Source organism: Cryptomeria japonica, chromosome 7 (genome assembly GCF_030272615.1).
Source record: "Cryptomeria japonica chromosome 7, Sugi_1.0, whole genome shotgun sequence".
NCBI classification, from domain to species: Eukaryota; Viridiplantae; Streptophyta; class Pinopsida; order Cupressales; family Cupressaceae; genus Cryptomeria; species Cryptomeria japonica.
This window is the reverse complement of record NC_081411.1, coordinates 823,542,249-823,555,080: the sequence shown is the minus strand read 5'-3', so window position 1 is coordinate 823,555,080 and position 12,832 is coordinate 823,542,249. Positions and strand designations below refer to the sequence as shown.

Genomic DNA, 12,832 nt, shown 5'->3' with positions numbered 1-12,832 from the left:
CAGTTAACTTGAGCAGTTCTACATGCAGGAAAGGGAAGTGTTCATGACTGAGACCCTTCACATTTTGACTGAGATTATTATCCTTTGACAGATCCTGAGTTCTCAACCTTGTTATTTGCAAGAAGTTAGGTTACATATGTGACCAAAAATTTAAAGAATGGTGAAAAGGTGAGGGATGCAAGATTTCTTATTTCCTAAAATGGTCTCATTTTCACATTTATTTTCCCTAGAAAGACATAGCTAGGCAGATTCTGGAAAGTAAATGATTAGAGGAAGGTGAGCATAAGAAGTGGATGCATAGACAAAGAAAGTTTTGGGGAACTAGAGAGACTAGCTTCCAAACAACAAATTTAGATAAGAAATGAAGAAGATAGCAAAAAAGGAAAGGGGAGTGGATTCTTGATTGACAATCCTCAAGCGGAAAAAGAAAAATGTAATATATCCTTCTCTCTAGACTACTACATAAATCTGGGAAATTCCAGCTGGATTTTAAATTACTCTGTGCAGGATGATAGAAGAGTTGAAAAAGGTGTTACGTAAGCATACATCAAGCATTTTGACTCGATTACTGGCATAGGAAAGTGGAGAAACCAGACAAGGGTAATATCCTAAGCACTCAGAAACTGGGTGTAATGCACTGGAGTTAAAACCCTATGAGATGACCTATAAAGGAAAGAGAAAAGAAAATGATCATCAATAATCTCCAATGAAAAAGATATCGAATGCTGTGTGAATAATAGTTTAGTGTACCCGATCCCAATGCATACTTTCCAGAGGGTGAGTGGGGAGGGTGTTCCCTTCCCTAGGGATGTGTACCTCTAGTACTTATGACATATGTAGCATCTTTATTTTTATTAATTGTAGATATAAGTTTAATCCAGAACCACCTTGTCCCCTGAAAGCAATCTTCCAGAATTTTCTGCATTGATTCATAGGAATGCATCACCATGTTATTTTTCACAACTAAAAAGGCTGATTCAAAATTTTGGATGCAGACTTCACACACAAACGTCAAGCTACTGTGTTTGTAAAATTAAGGGTTGACATATACTCACCAAGCCTCTAAGGTAAACAGAAACGCGTTTGAGGGTGTGAAAGTGACTATGCAGATCATAAGACCAAGATTGACAATGATTTTGTGGGAAGCAGTAGCATTGATTGGAAATTGAAGCATTGCTTTTTATTGGAAACCATTAAGTTAATGAGTTTTGGGGGTCAAAATCTTCTGTTCTCTGTAGATGAGAGATAAATATTTTTATAGAACAGACAAACCTGAACTAAAGCCTCAATGAGCTCTTCTTCAATTTTCAAAGCTTCCGTACAACTCTCCAAGGCATCTTTGCCTCTCCCAAGCTTGACTAAAACCTTGCACAAACCCAAATACAGATTCACATTATGTGCTGTGTGACTAGGATCCACTTGAAGACCTGCTTTGAAACCTTCAGCTGCCATTCGCAGTTTCCCTTTTTCCAGGTTCTCCTCAGCCTGCATCAGAAGGTTAAAAAGTCTCAAATTTCAACAGAGCCCAAGAAAGATAGCTTAACCTTTTGGGTGATTTGCCATCCAAAAAAAGAAAAATAATTACAAGAGATGGGTTGTCACTCACACTCTTAGTCTTCTTCAAAAGATTCTTAAGCTTAAAGTACTCTTTCTTGAGTTCACTATGCTCAGGATCTAAACGCAAGCCCTTTTGATAGTGCCTGAAAGAACAAAAATAAGAAACTTGTCAAAGCAATCAGACATGAACAAAACAATCCAATGACTGGAAGAGGATGATGACATCAAAACTGCATACACCTGCTATCACAAGACCAGTTTAACTGTTATGTTGCAAAATATTCTGAAATTTTGAAATAAAAGCTTTAAACAAAACCATGCATATATATACTCTTCCCTACCTGATAAGAAGGTAATGCATAACTGTTACCATAATTATTTTTGTTGGATCAACAGAATTCCACCAGTAGTCAACCGTGCAAAAGAAACATAAGTATGAACAGTTATTCTATATGAGAGATCTGTTGACATCATGATAACAGAATATAGTACATAAAGATTTCAGTCGGGCTGTGTCAGTTGATATAAGGAAATCTACAGCAGATTATGTGTTCACTCCTGGTTCAGTAGTAATTTCCTGACAGAGCAAGCTACACTGTACACTTCCCTTATCTTTTACTAAAGTATAATACAAGGCAACCATCAGTACAGCTTATGAGACTATGCAATTATAAAGGATATTAATTGATCTTCAACTTGAACTAACAACACCAACCTCACTTTTCTGCAACAACCAGAGTGTTCTCAAGATGGTGAAGAACCCAGTCTATTATACCAAAACTAAGCGTATTGAAGTTCATCACCATTATATCTATCAGTTGATAATAAAGACATCTTTATTACTTGTCCTACACAGCACAAACTGTTGACATAATGCCTAAACCACTTGGTAAAGATAAGTTTGTCCAGTTTAAATCTGAAGCCTATATGCAAATCTGAAATTAAATTAAGTGACCTGTTGTGACCATTTCACACATCGCCCCATTGCAAATGGGGACCCCTGCTTTTTTGCTTTTTAGGGCTTGTTTTCTAGGTCTTTTAGGGTTTTGTCCGTTAGCCTTTGCATTTTGAGTGTCGCCAAGGGGATCACCTGGATAGCAGGTTCTGCTTAAGTGAGGTCAAGTTGATAAGTGATGAAGTCTGAAAGTCCTGATCCTGAAATTTGGCTAAGTCTGGAGTGTCCTAATCCTGAAATTTGACTGAGTCTGGAAACTGAAAAACCTCCAAAAACTAGATTTTGCAATATAACTCCTGGAGGTCTGAAACCACTCTCAAACATCCTGATATCTTTCTTCTTTCTTATACTTAAATGTTATATTCCATAAAATTATCCTGTCGGAGAGTTCCAAAAAGTCGGAATTCACTCCTGACCCTCTCAGGAGGTCCAAAGCAAATCTCGCCCTTGACCCTTCCAGAGGGTCCAAGGCGAAAATCAACCTAGGACTCATTCCTGGCCTTATTCGACCAAATTTTGATTTGCAAAGCATTTTGTTTGGACTTTGGAATTGATTGAACACCTTGAAGAAAATGATGAATTTTGGCCAAGATTAGGAATTTCACTCCTGACCCTCTCTGAGGGTCCAGAGCGAAAATCATCATAAACTTCATTTGCCACCTTGTTTGAGCTTGAAATCTTGTTCCTGGCTTTGAAAATGATCTTACCTTGCCCTGTGAAGTGGTTTGAAACTAAAAGATTGAGCAATTTAGCCTAGATTGTAAATTTCGCTCCTGACCCTTGCTGAAGGTCCAGGGCGAAAATGTTGTTCAAGTTTATTTCTCGCTAATTTTGGCTAACTCGTTGTGTGTAGGGTTTCCCGGAGAGAAGATTGGACGTTACTGGATGCATTTGAAAATTTGAAAGTTTGAAAAATGGTGAATTTTGGGCAACAAAGAGAAAATCGCTCTTGACCCTCTCTGAAGGTCCAGAGCGAAATTCTCAAAAGTACATTTTTCCTGCAAAGTCAAAGCAATTTTTATGGTTGGAATGGATGCATAGAGGTATGTTTTAACCATTGAAGAAAATTTGGAGGGCCAACAAGAGGTAGATAAGCTTGAAAGTTGAAATTGAAAAATCGCTCCTGACCCTCTCTGAGGGTCCAAGGCGAAATTCTCCATGGTGGTCATTTTTAGCATTGTTGTGATCGAGATGAGGTATTAAAGGCAAGATGAGCAGTGGAATGAGCATGATGAAGCCCCCAAACTCGTTTAAAGATCATGTTTTATACCTTAGAAGCGATTGGGAGTCTAAAGAATAAGGAAACATACCAAGAAGCAAAAAAGGCACTCCTGACCCTCACTGAAGGTCTAGGGCAATTTTCTTGAAAGACACATTATTTTATCACTTGTTGGGCTTAAAGATTTATTCATAGCATGAAAAAGGAAAGTTCTTCCTTATCAGGGTGATTTCAAAGGGAAAGGTGAGAGAAAATAGCTTAAATTTGTAAAAGTGCTCCTGACCTTCACTGAAGGCCCAGAGCGATTTTTGCAAAAACTACAACTTTTCCTCAAAATTGTGCTAAGGCAAGAATAAGATAAGGCGAAGAGACCCCCTAAAGCATGATGAATATTATTTCACCTTTGAAAGTTGATGATTTTGGTCACAAAACAAAAAAAATCACTCTTGACCCTTGCTGAGGGTCCAGGGCGAAAAAACCTCAAAATCACACCTTTTCTCCAAAATTTGATAAAGCTAAGTTTGCAAGTCAGTGAGAGGGTCTAGTTGGAATGTCTTGATGAAGTTTTGGACGAAAAAAAAAAAGGAGATATGCAAGGTCTAGATTGAAAAATCGCTCCTGGCCTTCACCAAGGGTCCAGGGCGAAATTGGTAATATCCTTCATTTTTTGCATTAATTGAACGTTGACATTCCTTGAAATTCACCAAAATTTGCTAACTTTGGGCATTTGAAAAAATTAAAATTAAATTGGCATTAAATAAAGACATTTTGGCATTTAATAAATTAATTTTAAGCCTTAAAAATCGAACTTCTATCTTGGAGGCATTTAAAATTAATTTTTTATTAAATCAAAATTAAATATGGAGCGCTTAAGGTCTTATTTTGCCAAGTCGGCCCCCCTTTTTTGGAAATTTATTTATTTTTAACCTCTTTTTTGCCAAGTCGGCCTAGAGGGAGCAAAGGGGTGAGCGCTCTATATATTGGAAGTGTTTTTTCACAATTCAAATCATTCAATCATTGCTTCAAGATCGAATTTGGAGAGCTAATTGAAGGTGCGAAATCTAGCTGGAGTGGAGCGAATTTCTACTAAGTGTGGAGACTAAGGAGGGTAAAATTCATTTTGAAGGCTATTGGAGAGGCGTATTTCTTGCTAGTTTGGAGGATAATTTCCAGATTTTTTGAAGACATTTGAAGGCGAATTTCCAGATTTTGAAGAAGCTAGTGGAAGGTGGAGTTCTTTTCCAAGCTAAAGGAGGCGCATTTTATCCAAGGGAGAGCTTTGATCTACACTTTGCCTAGCAAAATTCATCTATTTTTACATCATTTCTTAGAGTTTAATACTCAAGAGGAGGTATGGCGAAATCATCTTAACACCCTTGTTTAAGGTTTGAATTTTTTTTTACACTTTTTTTAGAAAAGTCTAAGTATTGCATGGTTAATTAGGATTTATCATGAAGTTTCCTAATTAAAATCTTAAATCTTCCTTTTAAGTTTAATTTCTACACTTCAAGATATATTATTAATTGTGAAATGTTGTGTAGGTATCAAGATGGCGACTCCAAGGACAGGAGCATCTACAGGTCGGCAGGTTCTCATCAAAGAAGATCCGGTCCAGGACAAAGATGATCTCCTCTAGCTCCGTATCATCAAAGAAGATCAAGCAAGGATAAGGGCGAGCTCCTCCAGTCAAGCATCGACAAAGACGGCCTTCTTTGGACTAACGTCATCAAGGGCGACTTCTCCAATCCAGCATTCCAACGCGAGGTACATCAATCATCCTGCACATCAAAGACAAAAGGAGTTAGAGCAAGGGTTCGTTGAAGAAGCAGATAGTTTCAGAAGAGTTAATTAAAGCTAGCTTCTCAACAACATCAAGTTGAATATCTACCAAGTTATCCCAATCATCACTTCTCCAATTGGATTGGTCCACCTCAGCATGTCCAGATTCAATGTACCTAACTCATGGAAGGTGGCACAAACTTCGATGTACCTATCCCAACTATCTATTGGTCGAATTTTCCAGAGAAGACATGTGTCCTAAAGATATAATTTTATCATTGGTCAAGCATTAAATGTTATGTAGTAGTTGTAACAAACCCTAATTAGGGTTTTCATTGTTGAATCTTGGCCATTGATCTCAAATTGATCTGAGCCATCGAATTGTATTATGGGCACTATATAAGTCCCGGCTCTTCATTTGTAAAGGATATATAAAAAAGCAGTTAGAAAGGAGTTAGAAGGTAGGGAGTGAATAGTTAGAATAGTGAATTAGTCAGTTGATAGAATAGCAATTAGAGTAGAGTAGAGAGAGAAGGCAAAGATTGTTGCCAAGGTGTTGTTGTGAAGGACTTGTAAAACTTCATTGAAGAAATGGTGAAATTTATGGGTCCATTCGACAATTTGCATGGTCTTTATACTTCTCATATTTGATTTCGTGTTATTAGATGAGTGGAAGAAATGTGCTTGATTGATGGTGAAATTCGTATATCCATACTACTAGCACTTTGTTGATTGCAGACTTGCCTTGTGTAGTCAACTGGAATCATTCAGCTTAAGCTTAACTTCAATTATCGCTTCTTCATTGATATGCATCAGCCTGATGGTGTCTATGCCTGCAGTGATGATTTGAACATCATAAAGCTTTCCTTCGAAGATCGCACTAACCTTGTGGAGATGGTCCTGGGATGTCAAAACAAGACTTAGTTAGAATTTCATCAAAGATCATTCATTGCTCTTACATTCTTAGTGTTAGAATTAGATCCTTTCCTCGCCCTCGTCTTTTTTCCTTTTTTTTTCAAATCTAAGGCAGCAAAATCCTGTGTTCCAGCAATATTCAAAGCAAATCAGACGTTTAAGTCGTCAAGTGTAAGTCCCCTTGTGATTCCAGCAAATCACATCATACCACAGAGAGCTTATCCACACGTAGAGATCCTACAGCGAAGAACTTTGAAGTCACCCTGATTGATCCTTTTCGCGATATCTTCAGCATTCAGAGGCTTTTATTCAAGAGAGGATAAGGTACCTTTAGGTATTTTATTCTGTGTTCGCATGTGCGTAAAAAACACATCAACATGACCTTAATATAGAATTACATCATTAGATCCATCTTCTTTATGACACTAAAAAAATCAGTCAACATATCATGCTTAACAATACTACCTTATGTGAACTTACAACGGCAATAAATAATGCATAACATCATCATAAGATAGCAGCAAAGAGGCACAAATCAGCAACATAAGAGCATCACATAACAATGGATTTACGTGAAGAAACCCTTGCAGGAAAAAAACCACCAAGAAGAGAGGTCAAGTATGTATTATCTTCAAATAAATGAGATTACAATGCACTCACTTCCATTCTCCTCTTTGTCTCCAATATGGCATACTCTATGTACCTATGAACAATCTCTTTCTGCCTCAACCTGTCCTTGTTCTTGTAGAGTAAATCTACATTCAACTATTCCTCTTAAAATCTAAGGAGTTGTTTATATAGACATGCCAAGAACTCTAAAGCACCAAAAAAGATATCCAAAGAGATCCCTTCATTCCAAACATCCCCAACCCTTGGATTGCCTCCTCGGAATGCGAAAGGACACCAGTTCAGCTCCAATACTTGCCCTCCAACTTGGGCACCCAAACTTGGAAGATAAACATTGCATTTAATGCAATAAGTGACAGTATACCAAGAGACACCTATTGCCTCTTTCCAAGCGTCCATTTGGAGAAGCCCAACAGTCACTCATTCGTCAACTTCACTTGTCATTAACCATCCCATTCTAGGCATCCACATGTGGGAAAAGCAATATTAAATATTCATGTCCATAAGTCACCTTTACCACTACTAGTGGAAACCATCACCCCTTATGAATGTATTACAAACAAAGGTGAGAATAATTACAAATATTTTTCCAATACACCTTTAGTGCCTAGGGACACTATCCAAGGATGTTGGAACCATGCAATACAATATAGGATTTACAAGGTAGATGGTACCTTACTCCTAAGTCCTAACAAATACAGCACATGACACAAAGTAGCACCATTGCAACACAAGTCAATCAAAAGCACCACTTTGCTTGGCTATGCAACTTGAACTTCTATCAATAACAATACTTAAGAAGGTATCCAATTTTCTTTGACAATCTGATAAAGAGGTATCTCATTTTGTCAAGTTCAACTCTAGTGTCAATTGCTTGATCTACTTCCGCTGGAGTGTCACAATTAGGAATGATCTAAGTTACTGGGTTCCCTGCCTGGACCCCCCAGGTCCCGGGCCGGTTCACCCCGGGTCTTGGTCGTGGGCCGGTTCTTCCTGGGTTCGGCCAGGGTCCTGCATATGCCCTGTGGATTCTTCCCTGCCAAACCCAGAAGAACCCGGACAGAATTTTGGCCACTTTTTCAGAACTTGGGAAGAATTTGACGCAAAAGTAAAAAAAAAAATTGACTTTTTTAAATCATTTTTAACGCCATAAAGGCATAGTCGATCCCCCAACCCTAATTTGATGACTTAAAACACTAAAAAGGTAAAAGCAACTTCATTTTGCCAATGCTACTGCCAGTGCCAGTTCCAATGCCACTCCCATTGGGACTGTTTGTGGTTCTTCTAATCTACCACAGCGTATGGAGGATGGTGATGATATTTTTGATGATCCATATGATATTTGATCAGTAATGGCTGATTGTTGTAGCTTGACATTATTATTTTTGAACTTAAACATTAATATGGTGGTGTGTTTACTGTTTTGCTATGTTATTTGAACTAGAACTTTAATATATGATGGTGTATTTTGCTATGTTATTTGACTATTAGCATAGTGGTGTATTTTGAACTTAACTACCGCTGCATATATGTATATATTTTTTATTTTTATATGTTTTTGTACTAACGAACCCAAAACCCCAAAAAAAAAATTGCCGAACCCGCGAACCAGGATCTCGAACCCGAACCCAAGCTCGAACGGGGACCAGCAGCAACTTAGGGAATGATCTATGCTAATTGGGATTTTTCTGCAGCATCTAATGTGTCCAACAAAGGTGGTAAGTAATGTGCAATAGTTCATCATTGAAGACTAGGGATGTGGACCAAGATAAGCTAGACAATTCAACTGAAAAGCACTATGTCCAACCTTCTTTATGATGGTGCATGGACCATGATGCTCTTATAATTGCTTTGGCAATCTGATAAAACGGTATCTCTTTTAGCCTAGTATGTTCGAATCCATTGTCAATTGCTTGATCCATTTCTTCTGGAGTGCTGAAATTAGGATTGATCTCTGCTAAATGGAATTCTTCTACACTATTTGATGTGTCCAAGAAAGGTGAAAAGTAATGTGCAATAGTTCAGCATTGAATACTAGGGATGTGGACCAAAATAAGCTACAAAATTCAACTGAAAAGCAGTATGTCCAACCTTCTTCATGATGACGTATGGGCCATATGCCAAAGAGGCTCCTATGAGCATATTTTTCTACAAATGAAGCCACATATGAAGCAGCCTAAATAGTATGTGGCATTCAATGCTGATAAGTGCACTGTTTTCATTAAGCATTAGACTTTCACAAGACAGTTTGCACATGCTATTAAATATGCTCAATGAACTTGATAACAATGTTAAGTTCCAATAAAGCTGCAGAAGTCATTTGAGTAGGCAAGAAAGGATAGCTACATCAATGGATATCAGAAATATAAGCCCAATTAATCCTGAAAAGCACTGTGCTGAGTATTGTTGTGAACAGCTCTGTTCTAGCTATGCTGAATAAAAGAAAGACTTCCATCCCACAGGTGATTCTTCCTATAAGCATTCTAAGAAAATGCAAAACCATCCTTTGTCAGCAGCATTCATGCTTGGGCAAAGTGCTTTCTATCAATGGGTCAAAAAACTGTTGCCTAGTTAGTTATGTCTTGTCCTTATTTGAAACAAGAACAAGTGTATTGCCATCAGGTTCAGATGAGGAGAATTTATCAGGGTTTTAAAAGCAAAAGAGCCATTTTGGTAATCTTGAGAATCAATGAATTATGTTGCTTATGAATTGGTTAATATGTTGACAGTAAATTTGTAAAATGTTTCACATCAGAGATGTTGTACTGTATGGTATATCCTCACAAAGCCGTTCAAGGAAAAGTAGCCAGAAATCCTTCTGCATCATTTTGGCATATTGAATGTAGTCTATAATGAAAACAGTGTTACCATATCAGAATATAGAATGAAAACTCCCTTGTACAATCCTTTGTGTTTGGTTATGAATCTATGATGCCTCACATCTATTTATAAATCTATAACACAATTTTAAAAACAAAACCTTACAGGAACTCATGTCTATCTATACTCAAGCTGGAGAGACTTAAAGTTAAAGAACCTCACAGAGTGCAATTTAATAAACAAGAAAGACAAACAAACCTCATAGCAACATCATGATCTGCAAGGTAGTAATAGGCCTTTCCACGCAGTAGCAATGCCTCCAGATCATTTTCATTAGCTTTCAGTATAAAACCAGATTCGGCAATGGCACCTGAATAGTCTTTTACTCCTAATAGAAGTCTTGATTTTAGCAGCTTTGCCTGAATCAAGTCCATATTAGGCTATTGCACTGTCTCTGCTTTATATACAGAACTTAGAAAAAAGAAAAACTAATGGAAGTTTCCATCAATCAAATCAAAAATTTGCATGGCAAGAAATGAGAATATATAAAATAGATTGTTTTAATCACCTTAGAACATTCTGATGAGAATACAAGAACAACTTTGTCTATATACTCCAATGCTTTTGAAAAATCACCTGAGTCAAAAAGACTCAAAGCCTTATCAAATGCATTTTTAGTCTGTATCAGCTGGGACAATTCCTTTTCTGCAGCTGAATTTCCTGGTTTTAACTCCAAAAATTTTCTGTAGTCCCTTTCTGACTCCTCAAATCTGCAAAGAAATATTTTAAGCATTCGGTCTCCTTCAAATAAGTCAAACTTTAGTGCATAACAATTACATTAAACATAAAAGATCATCAAATTTGACATACTTCTAAAATTTTGAATATCAGCACAAATTTTTCTGTAGATATAATCATAGAAAAACAATAAAAATACATATAAGTAATGTTATGTGATAGTCAATAACAAAAAAACAATTAGTAAGTTAGAAAGAAAAGGCAAAACTGTCACAAAAATCACTGTTAGATATGGTTAATTGAGGGAATGGAAAGGACAGTAAATATATCATAATAAATCAGTGTTCCCTCAATATGATAGATCATAGATTTGGCTTCTTAAAAACTTCAAATCATATATCTAATACTAACATACAAATATGAAGCACAGCCATGCAGTGAGTTTGTGCATAAAGTTTGTTGCAATTTTAATTTCAATGCCATATCATATCTTACTGAAATAGTTAAATTGGAGAATCTGATCCTATGATTCTTGACATATAATTATCATGATATTTTAATGTAATCAAAGGAAAATAGGTAAAGTTAACCATTTAGGAACTATGGTTGTAACCACTACCAACACATGTCACAAAGTGCTAAATCTAATATGGCAATCACAAATTTTCCAATAACAATAACAGAGTATGAGAAGTTGTTGATGTGTTTTTTATGCACATGCGAACACAAAATAAAATACCTAAAGGTACCTTATCCTCTCTTGAACAAAGTTTCCCGGCTGCTGAAGATTTCGCCGAAGGATCAATCGAGGCAACTCCAAGGTTCTTGTATGTAGGTTCTCTACGTGTGGAGAAGCTTCTCGTGGTATGATGTGATTTTGCTAGAATCACAAGGGGACTTACGTTTGACTGCCTGAACGTCTGATTTGCTTTGGATATTGCTAGAACGTGAGATTTTACTGGTCCTAGATTTTGAAAAAAAAGGAAAAAGGAGAAGGGTTGAAACGGGATTTATTTCTAATACTAAGAATGTAAGAACAACGAATGACCTTTGATGAAATTCTAACTAAGTCTTGCTTTGACATCCCAGGACCATCTCCAAAAGGTTAGTGCGATCTTCTGAGGAAAGCTTTATGATATTCAGATCACCGCTGCAAGCATGGACACCATCAAGCTGATGCATATCGATGAAGAAGCGACAATTGAAGTTAAGCTTAAGCTGAATGATTCCAGTTGACTACACAAAGCAAGTCTGCAATCAACAAACTGCTAGTAGTATGGATATACATATTTCACCATCAATCATACACATTTCTTCCACTCATCTAATAACATGAAATCAAATTTAGATGTATACAAACCATGCAAATTGTTGAATCAACCCATAGAATTCACCATTTCTTCAATGAAGTTTACAAGTCTTTTACAACAACATCTTGGCAACAATCTTTGCCTTCTCTTTCTATTCTACTCTAACTATTTCCTACTCTTTGATTATTCACTGCTATCTATTCTCTATTAACCAACTATTAACTATTAGCTAACTATTAACCTTTACAAATGAGGAGCCATGGCTTATATAGAGAACCCATTACAAACAGACGGCTCTGATTTACTTAGAATCAATGGCTAGGATTACAAGATAGAAACCCTAATTAGGGTTTGTTACAACAAACTTCCTTAGCCAATTAGAAAATTACACTCCAAGGGTGAGGACCAATAGGAAGTAGGGGTAGGTGCCTTGAAGTTTGTGTCGTTCCCGATAAGTCAGGTACATTGAATCTGGACACGCTAAGGTGGACCAATCCAACTGGAGGAATGATAATTGGGATGCCATATTGTCTGACACTTGTAACTTGGTTGATGTTCAATTTGATGAAGCTGAGAAGCTAACTTTAATTAACTCTTCTGAAACTATTTGCTTCTTCAACAGACCCTTGCACTGACCTTATTTGATTCTCCTCTGTCTTTGACGTGATGGATGGATGGTGTGCCCGTCCTTGAAATGTTGGCAACGCCTTACATTGTCATCTTGTGGTTCCTTAGTGTGGCGAAGTGAAGGCTCTGGAGGTAGCTGGCAATTCCTTGAACACCTTGAGTCTTCCCTTTTGCCTGTGGAACATCCTTGACGATGATGGACTGGAATTGGTCATCCTTGATGATGTTGGACTAGAAGAGGTCGTCCTTGCCTTGGCCTGGTTTTCTCCATCTGCAAAATAAACC

The 12,832-nt window shown here is 37.2% G+C and overlaps 1 protein-coding gene across 2 annotated transcripts in view; it reads right to left on the bottom strand.

Annotated features, from left to right (window-relative positions):
- Window positions 1–12,832, bottom strand: part of LOC131038974 (dnaJ protein P58IPK homolog B) — a 59,694-nt gene that overhangs the window by 23,979 nt on the left and 22,883 nt on the right. For both annotated transcript variants that reach the window (XM_059207830.1, XM_057971603.2), the window contains exons 4-7: window positions 10,441–10,642; window positions 10,131–10,291; window positions 1,607–1,700; window positions 1,273–1,485 (exon numbers count right to left, since the gene is read on the bottom strand). In XM_059207830.1, coding sequence (XP_059063813.1) covers window positions 1,273–1,485; window positions 1,607–1,700; window positions 10,131–10,291; window positions 10,441–10,642 — 670 coding nt within the window. The remainder of the gene's footprint in view (window positions 1–1,272; window positions 1,486–1,606; window positions 1,701–10,130; window positions 10,292–10,440; window positions 10,643–12,832) is intronic.